Raw genomic sequence first — 24,625 nt, forward strand, 5'->3', positions numbered from 1 at the left:
TACGAACGCGTGAGTCTCAACAACAAATGGGATGACATCACGAAATTGACCACCGTCCCATTTTACCTCACCGGAATTGCCCACTTGTGGTTTCGAAACCACGAAAGCGAAGTCCCAAGCTGGACCGTGTTCAAGACAAAGTTCAGCGAGGTCTTCGGCCGTCCTGCTGTTCAAAAACTTCGTGCCGAACAGCGTCTGCAGTCGCGCGCTCAGCAGCCTGGTGAGACCTTTACCAGCTACATTGAAGATGTCATCGATCTCTGCAAACGCGTCGATGCATCCATGCCTGAGGGCAATAAAATCAAACAAATACTGAAGGGCATCGACGAGGACGCGTTTCAAATGCTGATTTCAAAGAACCCCTCTACGGTTGCCCAAGTCATTGAACTATGCCAAAGCTATGACGAGCTACGCCGTCAACGCCTCCTCACCCGCCGCCCTAATCCCCATCAGGAATCGTTGTCCGGCTTGACCTCTCCTTTACCAGATTCCACCCTCCTCTCGCAGATCAAGGCATTCGTCCGGGAAGAAGTTGCTCGCCAGCTCTCCCTCATCTCCAACCCGCCGGAGTCAAGTTCGTCCCTTAGTCCGACCCTACGACACGTCATAGAAGAACAAGTGTCCGAGGTTCTTCCTCTGGAGCGGGCGCCTCAACTCACCAACCCATTGACTTACGCCGACGCCGTCGCACGCCCACGCCCACCGACGTTCCGGGCTCCGCCTCCGATGCCTAGCCCTGTTTTTACCTCCACGCCCCCACGACCTCCGGTGCATCGAGTAAATCATTGGCGCACCGCGGACAATCGGCCCATCTGCTATTCGTGTGGTATTCCCGGACACGTTGCACGCCTGTGCCGCCGCCGTCCCTTCATCCACGTGACGACCCACGCGCAGCAGCGTACGACCATCCGTTGTCTTACGCTCCAGACCGCGATTTACCCCTTCCCCGCCCAAGCCATCGCCCAGTTTCTGACCGCCGTTCTCCTTCTCCTCGTCGTCGCTCGCTCTCCCCGATGCGTCGACGTCCCTCTACCGCTGACACGGAAAACTAAGTGGCGCAGTTCCCGAGGCAAGAACTGCGTCATCGTCGCAACGCTCAAGCCCTCTTCTTTCGCCGCCCAACGTTATTGATGTCGCTGTTGAAGGTGTCTCTGTGCTTGCCCTCATTGACACAGGTGCCGCCATATCTGTGATTGGCGAAAAACTAATCCGCTCAATAAGAAAAGTCACGACGCCTTTCTTCGGCCCATTACTCCGCACAGCCACAGCACAGCACGTCCAGCCAGTGGCTACGTGCACCGCCAGACTTGAAATTCAAGGAGTGCTCTACTTCGTCGAGTTCGTCGTTCTTCCCCACTGTTACCACGATATTATTTTAGGTTGGGATTTTCTCTCCCGTCACCAAGCTGTTATTGATTGCTCCCGTGCAGAAGTCGCCTTCTCTTCGCTTGGCAATGCCATATCTGACGACGTTTCGCATTCCTGCACCAAGTTGTCCCTCACTGACGACATCCAGATACCTCCGCACGCATCCGTTCTGGCACCTGTATCCTGTTCCGTTGCCTGCGACTCTACCGTACTCTTCACACCTTCCACTGCTTTCGTTCATCGCCACATCTCACCACTGCCAACCGTGCTGCTTGGCCTTCAAGCAGGTGCGACTCACCTTCCTGTATACAACCACTTCCCATTCCCGATTACGTTGCTTCGCGGTGAATCTCTCGGCACTGTGGAGCCTTACGACACCATTACCACGTTGGAACTTCTTGGATCGTCCGAGGTCAACACCCTCTCCGGTAGTACCGCACCTGCCACATCGCCTGAAGACGTTTTCAGCCACGTCATCGACAGCGCCTTAAACCCCAAGCAACGCCATGACCTTCTCCGTCTCCTCGACAAATTTCGTCCTGCTTTTGACAGCCATAGCACTTCCCTGGGTCGAACGACGACTGCATGTCACCGGATTGACACTGGTGCTCACTCACCGCTACGGCAGCGACCATACCGCGTATCGTCGACAGAACGACGCGTCATTGATGAGCAAGTAGGTGAAATGCTACAGCGTGGTGTCATTGAACCGTCCGACAGTCCATGGGCATCGCCAGTTGTTTTAGTTAAAAAGAACGATGGCTCGATCCGCTTTTGCGTGGATTACCGTCGCCGAAACAAAATAACTCGAAAGGATGTTTATCCATTGCCGCTGATCGATGACGCCTTAGACTGCTTACAAGGGGCAGAGTTCTTTTCCTCCCTCGATCTACGCTCTGGTTATTGGCAAGTGCCTATGGCTGCAGACGATAAGCCTAAAACTGCTTTTATCACAGCAGATGGCTTATACGAATTTCGTGTGATGCCATTCGGCCTTTGCAACGCACCCGCCACTTTTGAGCGGATGATGGATACTATTCTTCGAGGCCTCAGATGGAACACGTGCTTGTGTTATTTGTATGATGTCGTAGTGTTTGCACCAGATTTTCCTACTCACCTTGATCGCTTGGAGCAGGTTTTACGCTGTTTCAGTGACGCTGGCCTCCAACTCAATCTGAAAAAATGTCACTTTGGGGCACGAAAGCTGACAATTCTCGGACATGTCGTGTCGAAGGATGGCGTTCTCTCCGATGCCACAAAGCTCCGTGCTGTTAAAGAATTCCCAAGGCCGACGACTCTAAAAGACTTGCGTAGTTTCATTGGCCTCTGCTCGTACTTCCGCCGCTTCATTCGAAATTTCGCTTCGATTATGGCACCGCTGACAGAGCTTCTTCAGGGAGACCCCAATCTTTCCGCGTGGTCACCGCCTTGCGACGAGGCCTTCGCGACGCTACGGCGCCTGCTTACAACACCACCGATACTGCGCCATTTCGATCCCATTGCTCCCACGGAAATCCATACAGATGCTAGCGGCGTTGGTCTTGGCGCTGTGCTCGCCCAGCGAAAGCCCGGCTACCAGGAATATGTTGTTGCTTACGCGAGCCTTGTTGCTTAGGCTCCAAGAGTACGACATCCGTGTTGTCTACCGCTCCGGCAAGAAGCACGCCGATGCCGATGCTCTTTCGCGCTCGCCTCTCCACGCCGAAATTGTCAGTGTCTCCGTCCTAGACGACCCAGTTCCCCCATTCGCTTCTGTCTACATGGCTTTGCAGCAGCGCAAGGACTCCTGGATTTCATCTTTGATAGATTACATTTCTGATTCACCTGCACGCCCACCATCCCGAGCGCTACGCCGACAAGCTTCGCACTTCGCCATCCGCGACGGAATCGTCTATCGCCGTAACTACAGTTCCGACGGCCGCTAATGGCTGCTTGTCATATCCCGGCAGCTCCGCACTGATGTATGCGCCGCTTTCCACGCCGACCCTCAGTATGCACACGCTGGTCTCTTCAAGACCTACACCAGACTACGTCATAGGTTTTATTGGCGCGGTATGTACATATTTGTGCAAAAGTACATTCGCTCTTGCGCAGAATGTCAACGCCGCAAGCCTGATCCTTGCCGCTCTTCTGGACCAATGCAACCTTTGCCGTGCCCTTCGCGACCCTTTGACCGCGTTGGAATAGACCTATACGGGCCTATGCCATACACAGCTGCTGGCAATCGCTGGGTCATTGTAGCCATAGACCACCTCACGAGGTATGCAGAAACGGCCGCTCTACCAGCCGCGACAGCTCGTGACGTTGCCTCCTTCCTGCTTCAACGCTTCGTTCTCCGTCACGGCGCCCCCGCGAACTCCTGAGCGACCGAGGTCGCGTCTTTCTCGCCGATGTCATTCAAGAACTTCTCACTGAATGCCGCATTATTCATCGCTGTACCACCGCATATCACCCGCAAACAAATGGATTGACAGAGCGGTTTAACCGAACTCTTGGCGACATGCTTTCGATGTATGTCGCGTCCAACCACACCACCTGGGACCTCATCCTTCCCTATGTCACGTACGCCTACAATACGGCACCCCAGGCAACGACGGGCTTTTCTCCCTTCTTTCTTCTATACGGCCGAGAACCGTCATTTCCGATTGACACTATTCTTCCTTACCGTCCCGACTTATCAGAGGGTACACCGGTTTCCGAAGCCGCCCGGTATGCAGAAGAATGTCGGCAACTAGCTCGCTCTCTTACAACGCAAGAACAAGCGCTACAGAAATTTCGTCATGACGACGGGCGCCCCCACAACCAGTTTTCGCCTGACGCTCTCGTTTGGTTGTGGGTGCCTCCTACTTCGACACCAGGTGTCTCCTCTAAGTTTGTCTCCCGATACCATGGACCCTACCGGGTTCTACAGCAAACTTCTCCGGTGAACTACGTCATCGAACCTCTGACGCCCCCTACGGACCTGCGTCGCCGAAGCCGCGAAACTGTCCATGTCGATCGGATCAAGCCGTATCACGAGCCCTTCGTCCTTACGACGCCTTAGGCCTCCTGTGCGGCTCCGTCTTCAGCGAGGGGGAAAGATGCAAGGAAGAAGAAGTACGCCGTGCAAAGCTCCGCAGCCGGATTGCCAGCGCTACTGAAGTGGGGCTCGGGCTCAACGCTGTTCCTGGTGCGCCTGGCTAAGCCTACGCAGTTGTGTCTTCCTGTCGGCGTCCTTCGTGTCGTCCACAGCCGTGCCAGACTTCTTTGTCATAGCTGGAATGATAAGCAGCAACGCAGCCAGCTGCGGAAGCAGACGACGAAGAACGCGGGAGTGGTGGCACGAGTGCGTGCCGAGCACGAGCACGAGCGTCCCCCCGAGGGGCACCATAGAGCCACCTACGGAAGAAGACGACGACGCTCGAACGAATGCTGATGATGATAGTTTTCTGTACACAGGCGGTTTCGCCTAGCCATATAAAGCTTCGCTATATAAAGTGAAGACCTATAAGCTTCACCTTGTATACACCTACTTAAAGACCAGCGAGGCGCGTTCAATATGAGCTGCAACATGGTGCCCATGCTCGAAGAGATTGTACGGCTGCACCGACATGAAAGAAATTGGAGAAATTAACACTGTTGTGTACTGATTCTGGCCTCTGAGTTCAGCGGATGGCGTAACTTCGTTGGTCAACCCTGGTGATGAAGAGCGCCCACTTCTGGCCCCAAGAATATATATATATATATATATATATATATATATATATATATATATTCCTGTTGTTATAGAGTTCTCCTATTCTGTGTTTGCTTCGTGACGCAATACAAAGTTATTGCCGATACCGCCTCGTAGCGATGGTGCCTCGAGATATGCCCCAGGCAGCAACTTAACCTTTGTGATTGAGGGTATTAAGCGTGAAATGCTTTTAGCTGCCGTTGTCGTCGACCTTCAAGTAACCTTGAGCCAAAAGCCAGAGCCGTTATCCGGGCGCTCAAACGGACTCAAACGAGAACATCCGGGCATCGTTGCGAGAACAAAACGAGATCATCCGGGCAACCAGTCAACACTTAAGAAAATGCGGTCTCTGGCCCCAACCCTTTGTACATGACCGCATTACATACGCTAGTTACTGCCAAAACAAGTTACAAGAAATATTGCTTCCGATTTCTTCCTAATATTTGTTCACAATATCACTCAAGCTGTAACTTCTAGTATGGATGGAAACAACTTTATTAAAAATCCGGCGAAGTTTAACGACCCGGGCTCAGGTCTCCCATTAGGGGACTTCGAGGCTTTGCCTCGTCGCCGCCGCCTCCCGAACCCGCTGGACTGCCCACTCTTGTGTCTTGAGGTTAGAGCTGCGCAGAGTGGCGGCCCACTTCGACGCAAGAGCCTACGGAGCTACTGCCATTTTCGCTGCTATAACAGGACACTCCCACAACATGTGTAAGAGCGTCGCTCTAGTTGCCTGACATAACTCGCAAAGACCACTCGGGTACTGCGCGGAGAAAATGTGCCGCAATCCCACGGGACTGGGGAAGGTGTGTGTCTGCAGTTGTTGCCAGACGACTGCCTGGCGACGTTTCAGTTTGGGGTGAGGTGGTGGCGTGGAGCAGATGTAGAAAACCCGACTTGAAATATGGAGGTCGTAAGTTCGATGCCTGCTCCAGTCCACTACACTTTCAGGTATGGAGTCGTGCCTGGCACCGGCAAGAAAAAAAAACAATATATATATATATATATATATATATATATATATATTGCTGAGAGCTAGTGGGGCTATACTAGTTCAAGTGCAACCAAACTTGGAAGGCCCACTCAGTTTCATCAAAGTCACTCCCTCACCAGAACTGGCCTCTCTGGTGCAGTATTCGGCCACTACCTCCCTCATGACTCCGACAATTAACCGATGGCCCTCAGTCCCCAGCGGCTGCGGAGCACCTGACAAAGGCGGCGGTCAGACCTGCTGCGCGGCAGAGGGTGCTAATAATCTCTGGGTCCGGACAGGCCACCAATGGAAACTGAACCTGGCAGCGTTCAACACGCGCACCCTCACGAGTGAGGCTAGCTTAGCAGGACTATTTGAAGAATTATCAGGCATTGCTTGCGATATTATTGGCCTTAGTGAGGTTAGAAGAACTGGTGAGGCTTACACAGTGCTGACTAACGGCCATGTCCTCTGCTACAGAGCTCTTCCAGATAAGAGAGAATCCGGGGTAGGACTTCTAGTCCACAACAACACAGAGGGCAATATTGATGAATTCTACAGCATTAATGAGAGGGTAGCAGTTGTCGTAATAAAGCTGAATAGGAGGTAGAAAATGAAGGTAGTACAAGCCTACGCCCCAACCTCCAGTCACGATGATGACGAATAGTTTTATGAAGGTGTTGAATTAGCAATGAGAAAGGTGCAAACTCAGTATACTGTAGTCATGGGCGACTTCAATGCAAAAGTGGGGATAAAGAAGGTTGGTGAGCAAGCAATTGGCAACTACGGCATCGATTCTAGGAATGCAAGAGGAGAGATGTTGGTGGAATTCGCGGAAAGAATAGGCTCCGAATAATAAATACATTCTTCAGGAAGCGCACCAACAGGAAGTGGACCTGGAAAAGCCCTAATGGAGAAACAAGGAATGAAATAGATTTCATACTCTCTGCCGATCCAAGCATATTGCAGAATGTAGAAGTGTTAGGTAAGGTAAAGTGCAGTGACCATAGGTTGGTCAGGTCTAGGATTTCTCTCAATTTGAAGAGAGAAAGAGTTAAATTAGTCAAGAGGAAACAGGCCAACTTAGACGCAGTAAGGTTAAAAGCAGACCAATTCAGGCTGGTGCTCGCAAACAAATATGCAGCTTTAGAACAGGAAGAAGAAGATAACATAGAGGTAATGAATGAAACCATGACTAGGCTGATCTCAGAAGCAGCAATTTAAGTGGGAGGTAGGGCACCAAGGCAACCAGTAGGTGAGCTCTCCCAAGAAACAAACGACCGTATAAAGAAACGAATAAACATGAAAGTGTCCAACTCAAGAGATCAGATAGAATTCGCTGAACTGTCAAAACTGATCAACAAGAAGAAAGTAAGAGATATTCGATATTATAACGTGGGAAAGATTGAGGAAGCCGTAATATATGGACGCAGCATGAAATCAGTAAGAAGAAAGCTTGGCATAGGACAAGGCAAGATGTATGCACTGAAAGATAAGCATGGTAATATCATCAGCAATTTAGATGACATAGTAAAAGCAGCCGAAGAATTCTATACAGACCTGTACAGTGCCCAAAACAGCCAAGCTACTTTCATTCGAAATAGTGATGAACCGGCTACAGAGGCTCCTTCTATAACTAGCGATGAAGTTAGAAGGGCCTTGAAAGACATGACCAGGGGAAAAGCTGCTGGAAAAGATGGAATAACAGTAGATTTATTCAAAGATGGAGGAGATATCATGCTTGAAAAGCTTGCGGCCCTTTATATGCAATGCCTCACAACTTCAAGTGTACCAGAGAGCTTGAAGAACGCCAACATTTCACTTATCCATAAGAAGGGAGACGTTAAAGAATTGAAGAACTACAGACCCATTAGCTTGCTTTCAGTATTGTATAAAATATTCAGCAAGATAATTTCCAATAGAATCAGGGCAACACTTGACTTCAGCTAACCAAGAGAACAGGCTGGCTTCAGGAAGGGATATTCTACGATGGATCATATCAATGTCATTAATCAGGTAATCGAGAAATCTGCGGAGTACAATAAACCTCTCTATATGGCTTTCATAGGTAATGAAAAGGCATTTGATTCAGTAGAGATACCAGCAGTCATAGAGGCATTGCGTAATCAATGATTTGGAGGCATACGTGAATATCTTAGCAAATATCTACAAGGATTCCACAGCTACCTTGGTTCTCCACAAGTAGAAAGTTACCTATCAAGAAAGGGGTCAGGCAAGGAGACACAATCTCTCCAATGCTGTTCACTGCAAGCTTAGAAGAATTATTCAAGCTCTTAGACTGGGAAGGCTTAGGAGTGAGGATCGACGGCGAATATCTCAGCAACCTTCGGTTTGCAGATGACATTGTCTTATTCCGCAACAAGGGAGACGGATTACAACAAATGATTAAGGACCGTAACCGAGAAAGTGCAAGAATTGGGTTGAAGATGAATATGCAGAAGACAAAGATAATGTTCAATAGCCTGGCAAGGGAACTGGAATTCAGGATCGCCAGTCAGCCTCTAGAGTCTGTAAAGGAGTACGTTTGTCTAGGTCAATTACTCACAGGGGTCCCTGTTTACAGAAGAATAAAGTTGGGTTGGAGACTTGGAGTGCATACGGCAGGCATTGCCAAATCCTGACTGGGTGCTTACCACTGTCGTTGAAAAGAAAAGTGTACAATCATTGCATTCTACCGGTGCTAACATATGGGGCAGAAATTTGGAGGTTAACAAAGAAGCTCGAGAACAAGTTAACGTCCGCACAACGAGCGATCGAACTAAAAATCTTAGGAGTAATGTTAAGAGACAGGAAGAGAGCGGTGTGGATCAGAGAACAAACGGGGGTAGCCTGCATTCTAGTTGACATTAAGCGGAAGAAATGGAGCTGGGCAGGCCATGTAATGCGTAGGATGAATAACCGGTGGACCATTAGGGTTACAGAATGTATACCAAGAGAAGGGAAGCGCAGTCGAGGATGGCAGAAAACCAGGTGGGATGATGAAGTTAGAAAATTTGCAGGCGTAAATTGGAATACGCTAGTGCAAGACAGGAGTAATTGGAGATCTCAGGGAGAGGCCTTCGTCCTGGAGTGGACATAAATATAGGCTGATGATGATAATGATGATGATGATCATGATGATGATGATCATGATGATGAGGGCAATATCATCCTGCCTAACTGGCAGTGCTTGGTGATATTGACACGTATACATGTTTATCTTTCACCGGTGGCTACTTTCCACCAGCTAACAAATGTTAAACGTTATCGCTCGGCGCAGGGCGTGCCTGCATGGGAAGCTTCTCGAACGTTATCGATGCTTCTTTCCGTTGCCTGTTTTCACCGACGCTTATGTTATCTGATTGTATGACCGACGCGAATTGTCTAGAACTTTCTGGAAGACACTGCGGGTACCCGGGATTAATCTGGAACCTTCGATGACTCATGTATAAAAGCCCGGGCGTTTCACCACTGATGAGATTTTCGACGATTGCCGATTGTGTTCGCCGCGTTCGTTGTGCTTTGAGTGTAGCTTGCTTTTGTGGGCACAGGTTCGCCCAACAAAGAATCAGTTTCGTCATAACAGTTTTACGACTGTTTACTTCAGCGTCACTACTACGTGACATCTGGTGGAGGTGCTTTTGTGTCCATGCAGCGGACGCTCCCGAAGAGCCGTGATCCAAGCCCGAACCCCGAAGAGAGTACAAACGTTGTCCCAGACTATCGAGCTAGCCTCAGGGTACGAGACCAACCCCCGGAGTACGGACTTCTTTCTGAGAAGACCAGGAAGTACACGGCCACGACGATCGCATCAACCATGACAGCACCAGTGCCGCCTACACCGATCGTGTTACAGCACCCCCGGGAGCCACCGACGTTCCACGGATCAACATTTCGGGATCCGAAAGCTGGCTGGAGACGTATGAAAGGGTCGCTGTATTTAACTACTGGAACAGCGACGACAAGCTGCGCCACGTCCTCTCCTCATCGGAAGATGCTGCTAGGACGTGGTTCGAGAATCGGGATCGAGTCAACCTTGACAACATGGGACCTGTTCCGCCACGGCTTCCTGCAGACCTTTACAAGCGTTGTGCGAAAAGAAAGCGCCGAAGTTCTCCTAGAAGCTGCCCAACAATAACATCACGATTTTCACGGAGGAGATGACTCGCCTGTTCAAGCACGCCGACCCCAAAATGCCAGAAGAGAAAAAAGTTCGTTTCTTGATGAGGGGTGTCAAGCAAGAACTCTTCGCCGGATTGATACGCAACCCGCCCAAGACTGTTGCTGAAATATCGGAGGCCACAACCATTGAGAAGACGCTCGAAATGCGGACAAGGCAATACAACCGCCGAACACTGGCCGCCAACAACATCGACGTTCAAGCACTTGGCAGCGACTACCTTCGCGAGACCATCAGAGCAGTCGTTCGCGAGGAACTGCAGAAGCTCTTTCCCAGGTCGCAGCCTCAAGTGGCATCTATCGCCGACATCGTCAAAGAAGAAATCCAGCGCTCACTTGGAGTTCCCGATGTGCAGCCGGAATCGCTACAAGCCCTGCCGGAAGCGCTGACCTACGCAGCCGCCGCCCGTCGTCAAGGCCCCTCTTCGCGCTCGCGCCAGTGCCCCGTAACGCCACAGTTCCGTCGTCCACCGCCGCCGCCGCCGCCAGCACGCCCGCCCGTCGCCCAGTGCAGCTATCAGAGGAAGACGGACATTTGGCGCGCTCCCGACCACCGCCCGCTCTGCTATCATTGCGGGGAAGCCGGCCATACCTACGGTCGATGCCCATACCACGAGATGGGCCTACGGGGGTTAGCCGTCAACGCACCACGTCCACAGCTTGGCGAGCGGCCACTTGACATTGCCGACTACATCGCCGGAACGCGGTGGGGACCCCGACGTCCTTCGCGTTCGCCATCGCCAGGACGCTACCTGTCGCCGCAGCGCCGACCATAAACCAGCCCAGCCCTGGGCTGGTCCGCGAGCCCTTATCTGGGAAACTAAAAGCAGCAACCGATGGAGGTGCGGTTGCTGTATGACGCAATTCCGAAGATCCTCTGCCGCCGACGAAGAAGATTCGCGAAGCATCACGATGGTCAGCACACTGCCTGGCAAGAGCCTTGACGACAACAGTTCGCCGCCGAAAGAAGACCTTCCGACGCGACGTAGCAGCCCCAGCGTAAGCCGACGCGGCCGTGATCCGACGCCACGACTTAAAGCGTAACGCCCGACGACGGTCTACCGACCTGGACGTGCTAATCGATGGTCATAACGTCACTGCTCTCGTCAACACTGGAGCCGACTATTCCGCCTTCAGTGGCCCGTTCGCCGCCAAGTTGAAGAAGGTGAAGATGGCCTGGCAAGGACCCGATATTCGGAAAGCTGGAGGCCACCTAATAACGCCGGCTGGAATCTGCACAGCGCGAGTCACGGGAAAGAACCGCACTTAACCGGCGAGCTTCGTAATCCTGCAGCACTGCTCCAGGGATGTCACCTTAGGCATGGACTTTCTAAACCAACACGCCGCAGTCATCGACTTAAGGTCCAAGTCGATAACGCTTTCAACGCACAACGCGATACCACCCGATACAAACATCAGTTCCCAGGCTTTGAATGTGCTAGAAGAACAAGTCACCGTTCCGCCTCACTCCAGCGTAATGATTTCCGTATGTACCGAAGTGCCTGCAGACATGGAGGGAATCATCAAGGGCGATCATCACTTACTGCTCGACCGTGAACTTTGCGTCACTAGAGGCATAGCTGAGCTACGTGACGGGAATGCAAGAGTGATGCTCACGAACTTCAGCGACGAATACAAGCACATTAACAAAGGCACTACGGTCGCCTACATCAACGAAATAGTACAAGCCAGCAGTGCTTTCGCCTTCACGGATTCTATTGCACCTGCAACGACGACTGTAGTACGTGAACCAACTTTCGACGTCAATCAAATCCTTCCCAGGCATAAGAAAGAACAGCTAAAAGCTCTGCTCCTGCAATACAAGGACTGCTTCTCGTCGTCGTCAATAGTTCGACAAACCCCTGTCGCCAAGCACCGTATCATAACCGACGAATATGCCCGCCCACTCCGTCAGAGCCTGTACCGAGTTTCGGCACGCGAACGCGAGGCCATAAGGCAACAAGTCGGCGAAATGCTACGCGACGACATCATCCAGCCGTCCAAGAGTCCGTGGGCGTCCCCCGTGGTGTTAGTGAAGAAGGCTGGAACCCTACGTATCAGCGTCGATTACCGTCGCCTCAACAAAATCACGAAGAAGGACCAGTGTTGCCAGGTTTGGCTATATATAGCCAAATTGGGCTACGGAAAAAAAATTTTGGCGTCGAGTTGGACGAGTTGGCTATGTGGCTATAATTGGGCTACTGAACATCTGCGACTTGGCTCTGTTTGGGCTATAAGTGGCGCCCTAATCCACGCTCCAGAGGTGGCTCTGACCGGGCAGAAGCAAATCTCGAAGGCTGTGTTTTAACTGGCTGAGACGGCCGCGTGGCTGTGCCTGTATGCGTACTGTGTTCGGGTTTTGCGTCGAGCACGCTATTTAATCGATTTAGTGGGAGCCCCAAATGCTGCCCCAAAAGCTTTCGTCAACAAAAACAGCGGCGCCCATCGAAGTGACGGCTCTAACGTAGCACAAAACTGGGCTCGATTCGTGGTAATGTGTGAAGTTCGTAAGCTAGAAGAAGTGATTGCGGTTATCGCTTTCTCTAACTAACATGTGTAATGAAGATTGGTTCATTATACGCCGCTGATTCCGAATTGAATTGTCGATTTCATGGCTCGTAGGCCTATCACGGATTCACTTGGCTGGGTGAAGGTGCGTAAAGTCAATTGGTTACTCAAAACTAAGCGCAACAAGTTGCATGCTGCTAATAGAATAAGTTTTAAATGTAAAACACGAAAGTGTAAATTACTTTTCTTATCATAAAATTGTATATTTTATTTTAATATTCATAACAGCTTTTCTTTGACGCCGTAGTGACGCTGCAAACGCAAAACGCCTACCTATTCCAAAACTTCACTCTTGCATGCCCCAATACTAACACCCGCAAAGCTCCTTGGGGCCCCAAACCTTACCCCTGTTCTAAAACTTTATTAGCCATCAACGTGGTTTGCTTTTTGACAGTAACCGGTTTTCACGGCATTAAAATTGTTATCAATTTGTTGTTTACCATGGCTCTTTGTGCGCCGTCGTGGCTTTTATACCATTTCGAGCGAGTTAGTTCGAGACGTGCTCGTCACCGAAAACGACTGCGCGCTTCTTACACTAGTGTGCCGGTTTGCGCAGTAATCTTTTAAAGCTCCGCTTACACCGATTCAGACAGTGAGTGGCATCTGTTGCCTGTCCCTTTTCTTAACGCATGTTCTTGGCGTGCGAGAGACCCAAGATGGTGGCCAGGTTTATTTATGTAAATTGGCCCTATATAGGTAGTGTGTGTCCCAGCTGATCTGCCCCAAGCTAATTGAAAAACAAAAACAAAGAAAAACGACAAAACAAGATAGGACGATGCGATAAATAACGCGAGGTGATATAGCGCGAAAGACTTGTTTTAGCTGTGAGCCGTGAGCATGTTGCCGTCGCAGATCGCTGGACAGCTGAACTTCTACGCCGTAGGTAACGATAACGTGAGAGATCGATGACGCTGAACGTTATTTTGTGTTCACGACAGCTAAAAAGCAGAGTTCGTAGTTAATATTACTGTAAATAACTGAAAATAACTTAGTACTATCTGTCATAAAATAAAAGCACTGATGTCGCCCACTGCAGCGATTCGCTGGCCAACCGAAAAGTGTTCTGTGCAAGCATGATGTCGCTGTTTTTGATGCAAAGGGCCGACTGTCACGGCGGCACGGACATTTTGTTACGACGGGTTGTGCAAAAATGATTGCCGTAGTCGAATGTGAAAATGTATACACAAATAAAATTGCAAATAAAACTGGCTATATTTGGCTGCGAATTATTTTGCACTTTTTTTTCTGTTTGGCTACAAGTTATATAGCTTTTGGCTACGCCGCCTCGTCAGATCTGTCAACACTGAGAAGGACGTATACCCTCTCCCACGGATTGACGACGCCTTGGATGGACTATACAACACAAAGTATTTTTCGTCGATGGACCTCAAAACCGGCTACTGGCAAATCAAAGTCGACGAGAGGGACCGGGAGAAGACTGCCTTTATAACACCAGACGGACTGTTCGAGTTCAAGGTCATGCCGTTCGGTCTTTGCTCGGCATCTGCCACTTTTCAACACGTCATGGATACTGTACTAGCAGGCTTGAAGTGGCATACTTCCCTCGTCTATTTGGACGACGTCGTCGTGTTTGCCTCAAGCTTCGAGGAACACCTCCGGCGCCTTGAAACAGTTCTTCAAGCAATCAAGACCTCCGGACTCACGTTGAAGCCAGAAAATTGCCGCTTTGCATGAAGGAAATCAAGCCTCCCGTTCCATAGGAAAAGGGTTTATTATGAATAAACCGTGAAACGACTCCGTGGGTTAGCTGTTGTTGCGCGTGGTCCCAAGCACGAGCTTCGTCCCCTTCTTTGTCGCGCTTGTTCCAACAACTGCCCCGCGCGCAGATGTTCACAAAAAGTTTGATTCCAGCGGGTAAAGGTGTTGAACTACCCGTTTAACGGTAGATCCACCCGGTAGTCTCAAGGTACAGGTTCTTGTCTTGCCATCCCTTCCTTTATGGAGCTCCTCTATTCGAACAATGCTCCATAGTTGCCGGGGCTTGCTGGGCTCTTGTAGAAGGACGAGGTCACCTTTCTTAATTCTGTCGAATGGTGTCGTTGACTTGGAGCTTGACATTGTTCTTAACTCCGAGAGGTATTCTTTGAACCAACGTTCCCAGAAAGCTCTTCGAGTTTTTTCTCGTTGTTCCCACATAGGTAGTATATGGCGACCATCGGCTGTGATCTCGCCGCGTGTTAGGTCGGGAAGTGCAGATATTCGCTTTCCAATGAGAAAGTGAGCCGGGGAGAGGGGTTCCAGATCACGATAGTCGCTATAAACGTATGTGATTGGCCGGGAATTGATTACAGCTTCTACTTCAGTTAAAGTTGGTTGTAGCTGTTTCTCTGTATAAGATGTCCCTTGCCGATGCACTTCTTCAACGTCAGCTTGACCGACCTGATAAGTCCCTCGTAAAAACCGCGCCCCACCACGGTACATGATCGGCGATAAATTTCCATTTTATGTGATGGTTCGCGATGAAGTAACAAACTTCTTCATTTCTCAATGACTGCCACAATCTCGAAAGCTCTCTCTTACTCTTCTTGAATGCTAAGGCGTTGTCGGAATATATAACAGAAGGAAGTCCCCGCCGCGACACAAAGCGTCGGAAAGCGTTGAGAAAACTTGTGGCGGTCATGTCTTCTACTAGTTCGAGGTGAACAGCTCTAATCACGGCGCACGTGAACAGGCAAATATACACTTTGGCGTAGTCATTTGGATGTTTAACGTAGAGGGGACCGGCGAAATCTAGTCCTGTTACTTGAAAAGGTTCCGAAGCGGTTACTCTTTCAGGTGGTAACGGTGCAGTCACTTCGGAGAATGCTTTGACGTTGTAGCGTTGGCACACGATGCATCCTTGTGATGTGTTTTTCGTCACCGATCTCGGAGGCGTGCGGGTGTTAGAAGAGATGGAGAAGGAAGACGGATGGCGACACAGCAAACAGATTTTTTAATAACACGCACATTCAAAACCAAAACTAAAAATCAAGCACACTACGGGAAGAAAGACTAATAAAGATACAAACTAATGTACAAAGCCTAATATACAAAACGTTCTACTTGGCGCCTATGCGCGTCCGTGGCGGCTAACTCTTCAAAGTCAGGCAACCCTGTCTTATCTCTGAGACGCTACAAATAAGAGTCACCTTGCTGCGTTCGTCGTTGCATGTTTGTCTGAGTCCGAAGCTCGTCAGCCCTTTTTCTCCAGCAGTAGGTGTACTCGTTGATGCTTTTGCCTTGCCGTCGGCGCGTCGTCTCTTTATCGGTAGGGAGCTCGCCGGTGCTTCATCGGTGATGAGCTCGTCGGCTCGTCCGCAATGGCGGTCGCCGTAGCTTAGGCCCACCTGCCTAGGCCTAGCGTCGGGACGCGTCCCAACTCCTTCAAGAGTGCTGACGTGGCGTCCCGAGGAGAATCAATCGTGCCGGTCTGCCGCAGAAGGGGGAGCCTCTCTGGGGTGCCTGGTCCTGCCGTGAGGAGCTGCAGCTCGTCCAGGAGCCTCGCCCGAACTTGCCGAGGTCGACGGCCACGCCTTGGACGGCCAACGTCACGGACTCAGCCAGACCCCCAAGTCTCCCGTCGCCAGTGCGGAGCTGGCGATGCGACCTTCCTGGCCCGGAGCCACGTCGATAATCCACCGACAGCGCCGTTCATCCCTCGATCACGCCTCGGCTCACGTGCCTCGAGAGCTCGTGCCGTTCCGAACACCATGCTTCACGTGCTCTTCTTCTTTTTCGCGCCGCAGGCGGCCTCTTACATATGACAATCCTCTGATGACCTTCTTGACTAGCTGCCGTCCTCGTAATATCCAAAATCTTTCCCTTATTTGTACAAGTGTATCCCGAACTCCTGCATGAAGAAGTTGCCGATGGTGCTGCATGACGAGGAGCTCGCAGTAATAGTGGTCCTTTGGTAAGACGATTGGATGTTTTTCATCGTATGATTTCTTACTGTATTGTAGGCGTCCTGCGAATCGAAGAACTCCATTGTCGAGGAAGCATGTCACGTCCCGCAGTATAGAATCCTTTATATGTTGAGCTCCTTTGGAGACGCGGTCAATTTCAGGAGAAAAGGCTGAGCTTTGAACCTTCTTTATCCAGTATAGTTCGCCGGCTTGTACTTCTGCATTCCGGGCTCCCCGGGACACACTTTTTCGCTTAAACTTCGAGGTAAATCGCAGTATCCAATCTGTAACACGGTGTAGTCGAGTAAGAGAGCTGTAGTTGTGAATGTCTATAATAGGTGGTTCGGCTTGCATGGCGACTTGGAAGCATGGTACCCGATGAGTACGCTCCTCCGTGACACTTGGTGGAAGATCGGTTGAGTTCGGTCTACGGTGTGGTGGCCATTCATTCTCTTCACAAGTAAGCCAATGGGGTCCTGTCCACCAGGCTGAGTTTGTTGTCGATTCACGGGCCGAAACTCATCTTGTCAAAAAATCAGCAGGATTTTGCTTTCCAGGGCAGTGTCTCCACAATGTGATGTCCGTTTTACTCTGAATCTCCGTTACCCTATGGCGAATGAAGTCTTTCCATCTCTTAGGGTCGCCGGTAATCCAGTACAGTGCTATCATTGAGTCAGTCCAAAACTGCACTGATGTAATGTCCTCGGATAGCTCTTGACGCACGTAATCGTACATTCGAGCTGAGACGAGACAGGCTAGTAGTTCGAGTCTGGCAAGGCTTGTCTCTTTCATTGGGGCCACCCTGGACTTGCACAAGACTATCGTTGAGCTTTTGTCGTTCGCACTGCCTGCTGTGCAAATGTAGCAAACGGCACCGTAGGCAGATTTACTGGCGTCAGCGAAAAAATGGAGTGCGTATTTGTCGCCAAGCCCATGTACGCCCTGTCGGTAGTACCGAGGAATTTCAATGTCACAGAGCTGTGGAAGTTCATTGCACCAACTCTTCCATTCGTGTAGAGCGTCCAGGGGCAAAGGTTCTTCCCAGTCAACGCCTTTTCTCCAAAGGTTTTGAAAACATATCTTCATCCTTATTGTAAAAGGAGTCAGCATACCGAGAGGGTCGTATAGGCGAGAGGTCGTTTGTAGCATGAACCGCTTGGTATCAGTTCTTTGTTGAACAAACTCTATAGCGTTTCCCTGACTAAACGACAGTACGTCGGTGTCAGGATGCCATGCCAATCCCAGTACTTTCAGTACTCCTGTCAGTTGTCCGAGAGGTAACTCCGGAGGTTGCGTCGATTCTGTGCCAAGAACGCGTGGGTCGTTCGAAGCCCACTTGTGTAGCTTCATAGATGCACTTGCGAATATCTCGGTGGCTTCTGAGCGCAGTTTGGACGCCTCTTCAACGGAGTCCGCTCCTGTTAAAATGTCGTCAACGTATATGGAACCCCACAGCCTTTTTGCAGTTTCGGGGTAAGCAGACGACGCTTGATCCAGATGATGACGGATGGTCGCCGCTAAAAGAAAGGGACTGCAGGTCGTGCCGAATGGTACTCTGGTCATACGCCAGGTGGCCAACGTTAGACAACGGTTGATCTGGCTTGGGTGCTTTCTCCAACCACAGGTAGCGCAAAGCGTCTCGGTCATGTGCTGGTGATGCTTATTTGCAGAAACGCTTTTTCAATGTCTGCTACTAAAGCAATGCGATGCTTTCTAAAGCGAAGTAGCAGTCCTATGAGATCGGCATTGAGGTTTGGTCCGGAGTGCAGGCTGTCGTTGAGCGAGAGCTCTCCTTTTTCATGTGAAGAAGCATCGAAGACCACCCTTACTCTTGTAGTACGGTCCTCGCGGATTACTGCGTGGTGTGGCATATAATACACTGGGTTTTCTGTATTATCGTCAGTGACCTTCTCGGCTACACCATCGTTGGCGTATTTACGTATGGCAGCATCATATTCTTGCAGAAGCTGACCGCATCGGCGTAGCTTTCGAAGAAGTTGATTTAAACGCGTCTGTGCGTTTTCTCGATTGTTGTGGTTGAGAATTGTCGGTTTCCATGGAAGTGAAACTACGTAGCGACGATTCTCCATCTTGACTGTGCTTTTGAAGAAGTCCAAAACTGGGTCTGCGTCCTGTGTCTTGTTATGTCCCTCGGGTTTAATTCCCATAATTTCTAGGTCCCAGTAATTATCTGTGGTGATCATAAATTCTTCCACTGCCGCTTTCAGTACTATTGTCTCGTTGCAGTGTGTGACGGTAGCACAAGAGGCTACTGGTCCGTGTAGAGTCCAGCCTAAGGATGTCTCGACAGCTTTAAGTCCGTTCTCGAAATTCCGTACGTTGCCCGTGACAAATGACCAGTAATAGTCACTGCCGATTAAGACATCGACAGCTTTTGGGCTTTCAGCTTGATCGTTATCGGTGAAGTAATCACCTTGGTGCTCGAGCTTGTCAGTAAAGTCTCCACTCGGTCGTGGAATGGATTGGTCGCAGATCTTGGTCGTGACGAGAGCTTCGATCAACAGTGTCTTGCAACTACGCACTGAACTCAGAGTGATGGACACTCGTCGGAAAGTCACTGCCAACAGTTTGGTCTGAAACCGGTGACTGCGGACGCTGTGAATGTAGGCTATACGCGAACGGAATTCCAGCTTGCCTTTCCTGACCTCTTCAGCGCCACCGGCTGCGTCAAGCGACCCTACAAAATGGTGCTACGAGAGGATGCCGTTCCAGTCGTCCAACCTGCCCGTAGAGTACCCATAGCATTGAAAGGACGCCTGCGACAAGAACTCCAAAGAATGGAAAAGGCCTCAATCATCGTCAAGGTGGATGAACCAACCGATTGGGTAAGCCCCCTGGTTGTTGTGCACAAGAAGGATGGTACGCTTCGCATTTGCATGGACCCGAGAGCAGTGAACAGGAGCATTAAGCGGGAGCACTATCCTATGCCTTCACGAGAGGACATAGAGAGCGAACTGGCAGGAGCAAAATACTTCTCCCGGCTCGACGCCAATGCCGGCTTTCATCAGATTCCTTTAGACGAGGCCACGTCACGAATATGCACTTTTGCGACACCATTTGGGCGGTACCGTTTTTACGTCTTCCTTTCGGAATTTCATCGGCGAGCGAGGTGTTCCAAAAGACGTTAACAGAGATGTTCGAAGGGCTGCCGGGAGTGCGCGTCTACGTAGACGACGTTTTAATATGGGGCGGCTCTAAGGAGGAACACGACGAACGCGTCACTGCTGTGCTGAGACGGGCACAGGAGGAAGGGCTAACATTTAATCCAGCTAAGTGTGTGTTCTGTACCACACAGGTTGCATTCCTTGGCGATGTTATAGGACGAGACGGAATTCGTCCTAGTCCCGATTTAATCGAAAGCGTCCGTGCCATGCCAGCTCCAAAAGATAAACAGGGTGTGCGTAGACTGCTTGGTGTCGTGAACTACTTTCGAAAATACCTGCCAGCATTGAGCGACAAAACAGCATTGCTTCGAAGCCTCGTTAAAGAATCCTCGGTGTTTGAGTGGACAACAGCCCATGAGCACGAATGGGACCAGATCTGCGCAGCGCTTACAAATCCCCCGTTGTTGGCTCTTTTTGATGAAAAAAGGAACACAAAGATAACGGCGGACGCCTCGGGAACGGGTATCGGTGCTGCATTATTGCAAAGACACGGGGATGACTGGCGCCCAGTGACCTACGCGTCAAGGGCGCTGACGCCGAGTGAAGAACGATACGCCCACATAGAAAAGGAAACACTTGCAATCGTTTTCGCTTGTGAAAAATTTCATCAGTTCGTATATGGACGAAAGATTACGGTTGAAACTGATCACCGGCCATTAATTGCGATTGCCCAAAAGAACATTGGAGATATGCCACCCAGACTGCAACGGGTTTTCATCCGTCTGATGAAATTTGATTTTGTATTGCAGTTTGTACCTGGGAAAGACCTGTTACTCGCAGACATGCTGTCCCGGGCCGCACTACCAACTGGCGGAAGTGACCAAGTCGAGGACGTGGACGTGCACACAACGCAAGTAGTCTCCAGCATCATAAGCAAAGCGACTATGGTGCGACTACAAAAGGATACCCTTGAAGATCCGCTTCTCAGCCGCACTATGAAACAAATGGAAGATGGCATGGCAATAGACGGCGTACTGAAGCCGTACGCGGAAGAGCTATCCGTGGTCAATGGAGTGATTCTCAAGGGTTGCAAAGTGGTTGTGCCTAAATCAATGCGTCCGGAAATTCTTGAGCGTATTCACGAAGGCCACTTGGGTATGAACAAGTGTAAGGCTAGAGCTCGTAGATTGGTTTTCTGGCCGGGAATGAGCAGTGACATTGAACAACGAGCGCGAACTTGTAGCGTATGTCGAAAGTACGCCTACAGCCAACCGAGTGAACCCCTCCTGCTACAGCCAACGCCCGACCGACCGTGGCATCGCGTAGGAATAGACCTATTTACATTCGCTGGAGATCACTACGTTGTTGTGTTTGATGCCCATTCTAACTTTCCAGATGTCGAGAAACTGAGAGGTATCACGGCGGTGGAAGTAATCGACAAGATATCTGCTATCTTCTCTCGATACGGCATTCCCAGTCAAGTTTGCACCGACAACGGGCCTCAATTTGCATCGCGAGAGTTCGCGTTGTTCGTACACCGGTATGACTTCGAGCATATCACGTCAAGTCCCGAGTTTCCACGGTCAAATGGCTTAGCCGAAAAGGGTGTGCAGATCGTGAAGCGTATTCTAAAGAAAACCCACGAGTCCCGGGGTGATGTATGGCTCGGTCTGTTGGCGTATCGATCTTCTCCTCTTGACAGCGGTCAATCACCCGGAGAACTACTGCAAGGTCGCCGCCTGCACGCAACACTTCCTGAATACAATGTCGACGGAGGGATCCCCGTATTGAAACAGCGTCAGTCTTCCCGAGGCAGGCCACTACCACCCTTGGAAGCCGGAAACGTGGTCCGGATCAAACACAGAAGCTGGTCACGCCGAGCGAAAGTGGTAAAAGAGACTGCACCACGATCGTACGTGGTAAAAACAGAAGACCATGGCCTCCTGAGACGCAACCGACAGCACTTGCTGCAAACGGACGAAAACTTCGACGGTGAGGTTAGCGACGTGGGTAACGGTAACCCGCACCCCGACGCGAGGCACCCTGACGCACCCCGACGCGAGACGGAGTGCAGTGATAGACATCGAGGCAACATCACGCAGGGCAACCCATTAGGCAGTCACCAGGCAGAACCAGCTCATCCAGGTGAGGACTCCAACGCCACTTCCCCAGAGACTCCAGGAAGCCCACTGGCTGGACTGCGCAGGTCAGGACGCCAGCGCAGCGAACCGAAGCGCCTTCACTACGGGCCATCCTTCCATCAAGTTAACGAGTGCAAATCGAATCAGTGTTTTGAAAATGTGTGAAGAGAAGATGTAACAGACCGGACTATCTGCTGTCTGCATTCGTCCTCGGCGATATCGCCTTGTCCTCCTCCCCCCCTTCCGTCTGCTTTACTTTCCTCCTCGCTTTCGTTCGCCCTTCCCCGCTGGGAACACGGCTACTTAACCGCGGCAAATAAACGGCCGGGGGTCTTTTCGTCTTGGCAAGGCCCAGCCAAATGTTGATCGTCGTTTCGTCTGTCAGTCAAACGTTACACCCATAATTTCTAGGTCCCAGTAATTATCTGTGGTGATCATAAATTCTTCCACTGCCGCTTTCAGTACTATTGTCTCGTTGCAGTGTGTGACGGTAGCACAAGAGGCTACTGGTGCGTGTAGAGTCCTGCCTAAGGATGTCTCGACAGCTTTAAGTCCGTTCTCGAAATTCCGTACGTTGCCCGTGACAAATGACCAGTAATAGTCACTGCCGATTAAGACATCGACAGCTTTTGGGCTTTCAGCTTGATCGTTATCGGTGAAGTAATCACCTTGGTGCTCGAGCTTGTCAGTAAAGTCTCCACTCGGTCGTGGAATGGATTGGTCGCAGATCTTGGTAATGACGAGAGCTTCGATCAACAGTGTCTTGCAACTATGCACTGAACTCAGAGTGATAGACACTCGTCGGAAAGTCTTCTCGTCATGATGCCCTCCAAAATGTCCTACTGTAAGACACTCGCGATCGAGAACTTGACAATTAAGTTTCTCAGCCAATTGCTCGGTCACAAAAGTGCGCTGGCTGCCTCCATCCAATAAAACGCGAACCAGCATTTTACTATCCTGGCCGGCGGCCCAAGCAACAGCTGTTTGTAGGTATATGAGCCGTTTGGACGTGCCAGTTCCAGTCATCTCGAGTTGTACCTGTTTAGGGAATCTCTGGGGTCCGGCGGTCGTTTTCATCAACTTTGGGTCACACATTGTTTCCGCATGGCGCCGATTGCACTTTCCACATTTCACCTTTCTTATGCAATTTTTTGCTACGTGATGCTCCAGGGTACAACGGAAGCAGCGACGTGCACCTAGAAGGCGTTTTTTCTTTTCCTCGAGAGGAATTGCCGAGTCGTACTGCTCTGTACAATGGGTCGTTGATTCGCAGAAAAAGCAGTCCTTTTTTGACGAACGGGTTTAGCGGATGAGGTCAAAGACTCTGTGGTTGAGCGTTGATGGCACGGCTGTTTCGTTAAGGATAAAGGTCGCGAAGTGGATGTCGTGGTAGTGCGAAATTCCTTATCTTTGCTCTTCAACGCGTCCTCTTGTACAGAAACATACAGGACTGTTCGTTCTCGAGACTCTATTTCTGTTAGAATAAAAAGCAGCAAAGACTTAATGCTCGCCTTCTGCTGCTGGGTGCGCTGTGCTTGTTCGCCAGTGCTTCCAGCTCCTCCCCATTCCTCGGAACTCTGGCGTGTGATGGTCTTGCTGAAATCGAGGACAATATCGTGAGGAAGCGATTTCAGGAGAATGTGGTAGAGCATTGAAGAATAATTATCTTCCGATATCCCGAGAGTCTTGAGGGCACGTGTCTGGGACTGCACAGTGTCGTAGAGGCTTCGAAGGCCACGAAGGTCATTGGGGGATCGAACGGGTTGCAAGTCGATGAGGCGCTGCATGTGATCCTGAATGATCAAGTCGTCCTTAGCAAAGCGCCGCTTTAGAATGTCCAGGGCATCACTGTAGCAGCTCGCAGTTGCTGGAAGTCCCGCGATCGCCAATGCCGCGTCGCCGGTCAAGACTGAGCGTAGATAGGTGAACTTGTCGACGTCGGTGAGGCCACCGTTGTTGTAGATCACTTGGTTGAACTGTTCCCAAAAAGGCGGCCACATTGATGGTCGATCATTGAACTTTATAAGTTCGATCTTCGGAAGATGAACACCGGGTTGCAGCGTGCGTTGAACGGGTTCGTTTGACGTCGACGATGACGTACGGTTGAGTGATTCATGAATCTGACGTATACGGTATTTGAGCTTCGCGGACGTCGCTGTGGCTCGATCATTGTAATCGACAACCCGATCAAACTCTGCTTCAGCTTCCGTGGTAGAGAGCAGAGGTACGATGTCGGAGTCAGTTGCCCTCAAGTCGGTGTGAAGATCTAAAGGTCCCTGGTTCGTTCCCGGGTTTCGGCACCACTTGAAGGAAATCAAGCCTCCCGTTCCATAGAACAAGGGCTTATTATGAATAAACCGTGAAACGACTCCGTGGGTTAGCTGCTGTTGCGCGTGGTCCCAAGCACGAGCTTCGTCCTCTTCTTTGTCGCGCTTGTTCCAACATCGCATACGAGGAGCTCTTGTTCTTGCGCCACGTCAATCAACAAGTCTGGAGTGTGCCTTTACCCACAGAAAACGGCGGCCATCACTGACTTTCCTCCGCCCGCCGACAAGCAGGCAGTGCGTAGATTTCTTGGACTGTGCGATTGAAGGCGGAAGCAAATTATTCCACAACAGAAAATGACTGCCTCGCCATCATTTGGGCTACAT

The 24,625-nt window shown here is 50.5% G+C and overlaps 1 protein-coding gene across 1 annotated transcript; it reads right to left on the reverse strand.

The window, feature by feature from the left end:
• Nucleotides 1-21,944: 21,944 nt before the first annotated feature.
• LOC119439916 (uncharacterized) lies at nt 21,945-23,974 on the reverse strand. Its single transcript, XM_037704883.1, has 2 exons — nt 23,486-23,974; nt 21,945-22,031 (listed from the first exon to the last, which is right to left on the reverse strand). Exons 1-2 carry the CDS (start codon nt 23,972-23,974, stop codon nt 21,945-21,947), a joined length of 576 nt encoding a protein of 191 aa, XP_037560811.1.
• Nucleotides 23,975-24,625: the final 651 nt, after the last annotated feature.

The sequence above is a fragment of the Dermacentor silvarum genome, chromosome 2, assembly GCF_013339745.2.
Source record: "Dermacentor silvarum isolate Dsil-2018 chromosome 2, BIME_Dsil_1.4, whole genome shotgun sequence".
Lineage (NCBI taxonomy): Eukaryota > Metazoa > Arthropoda > Arachnida > Ixodida > Ixodidae > Dermacentor > Dermacentor silvarum.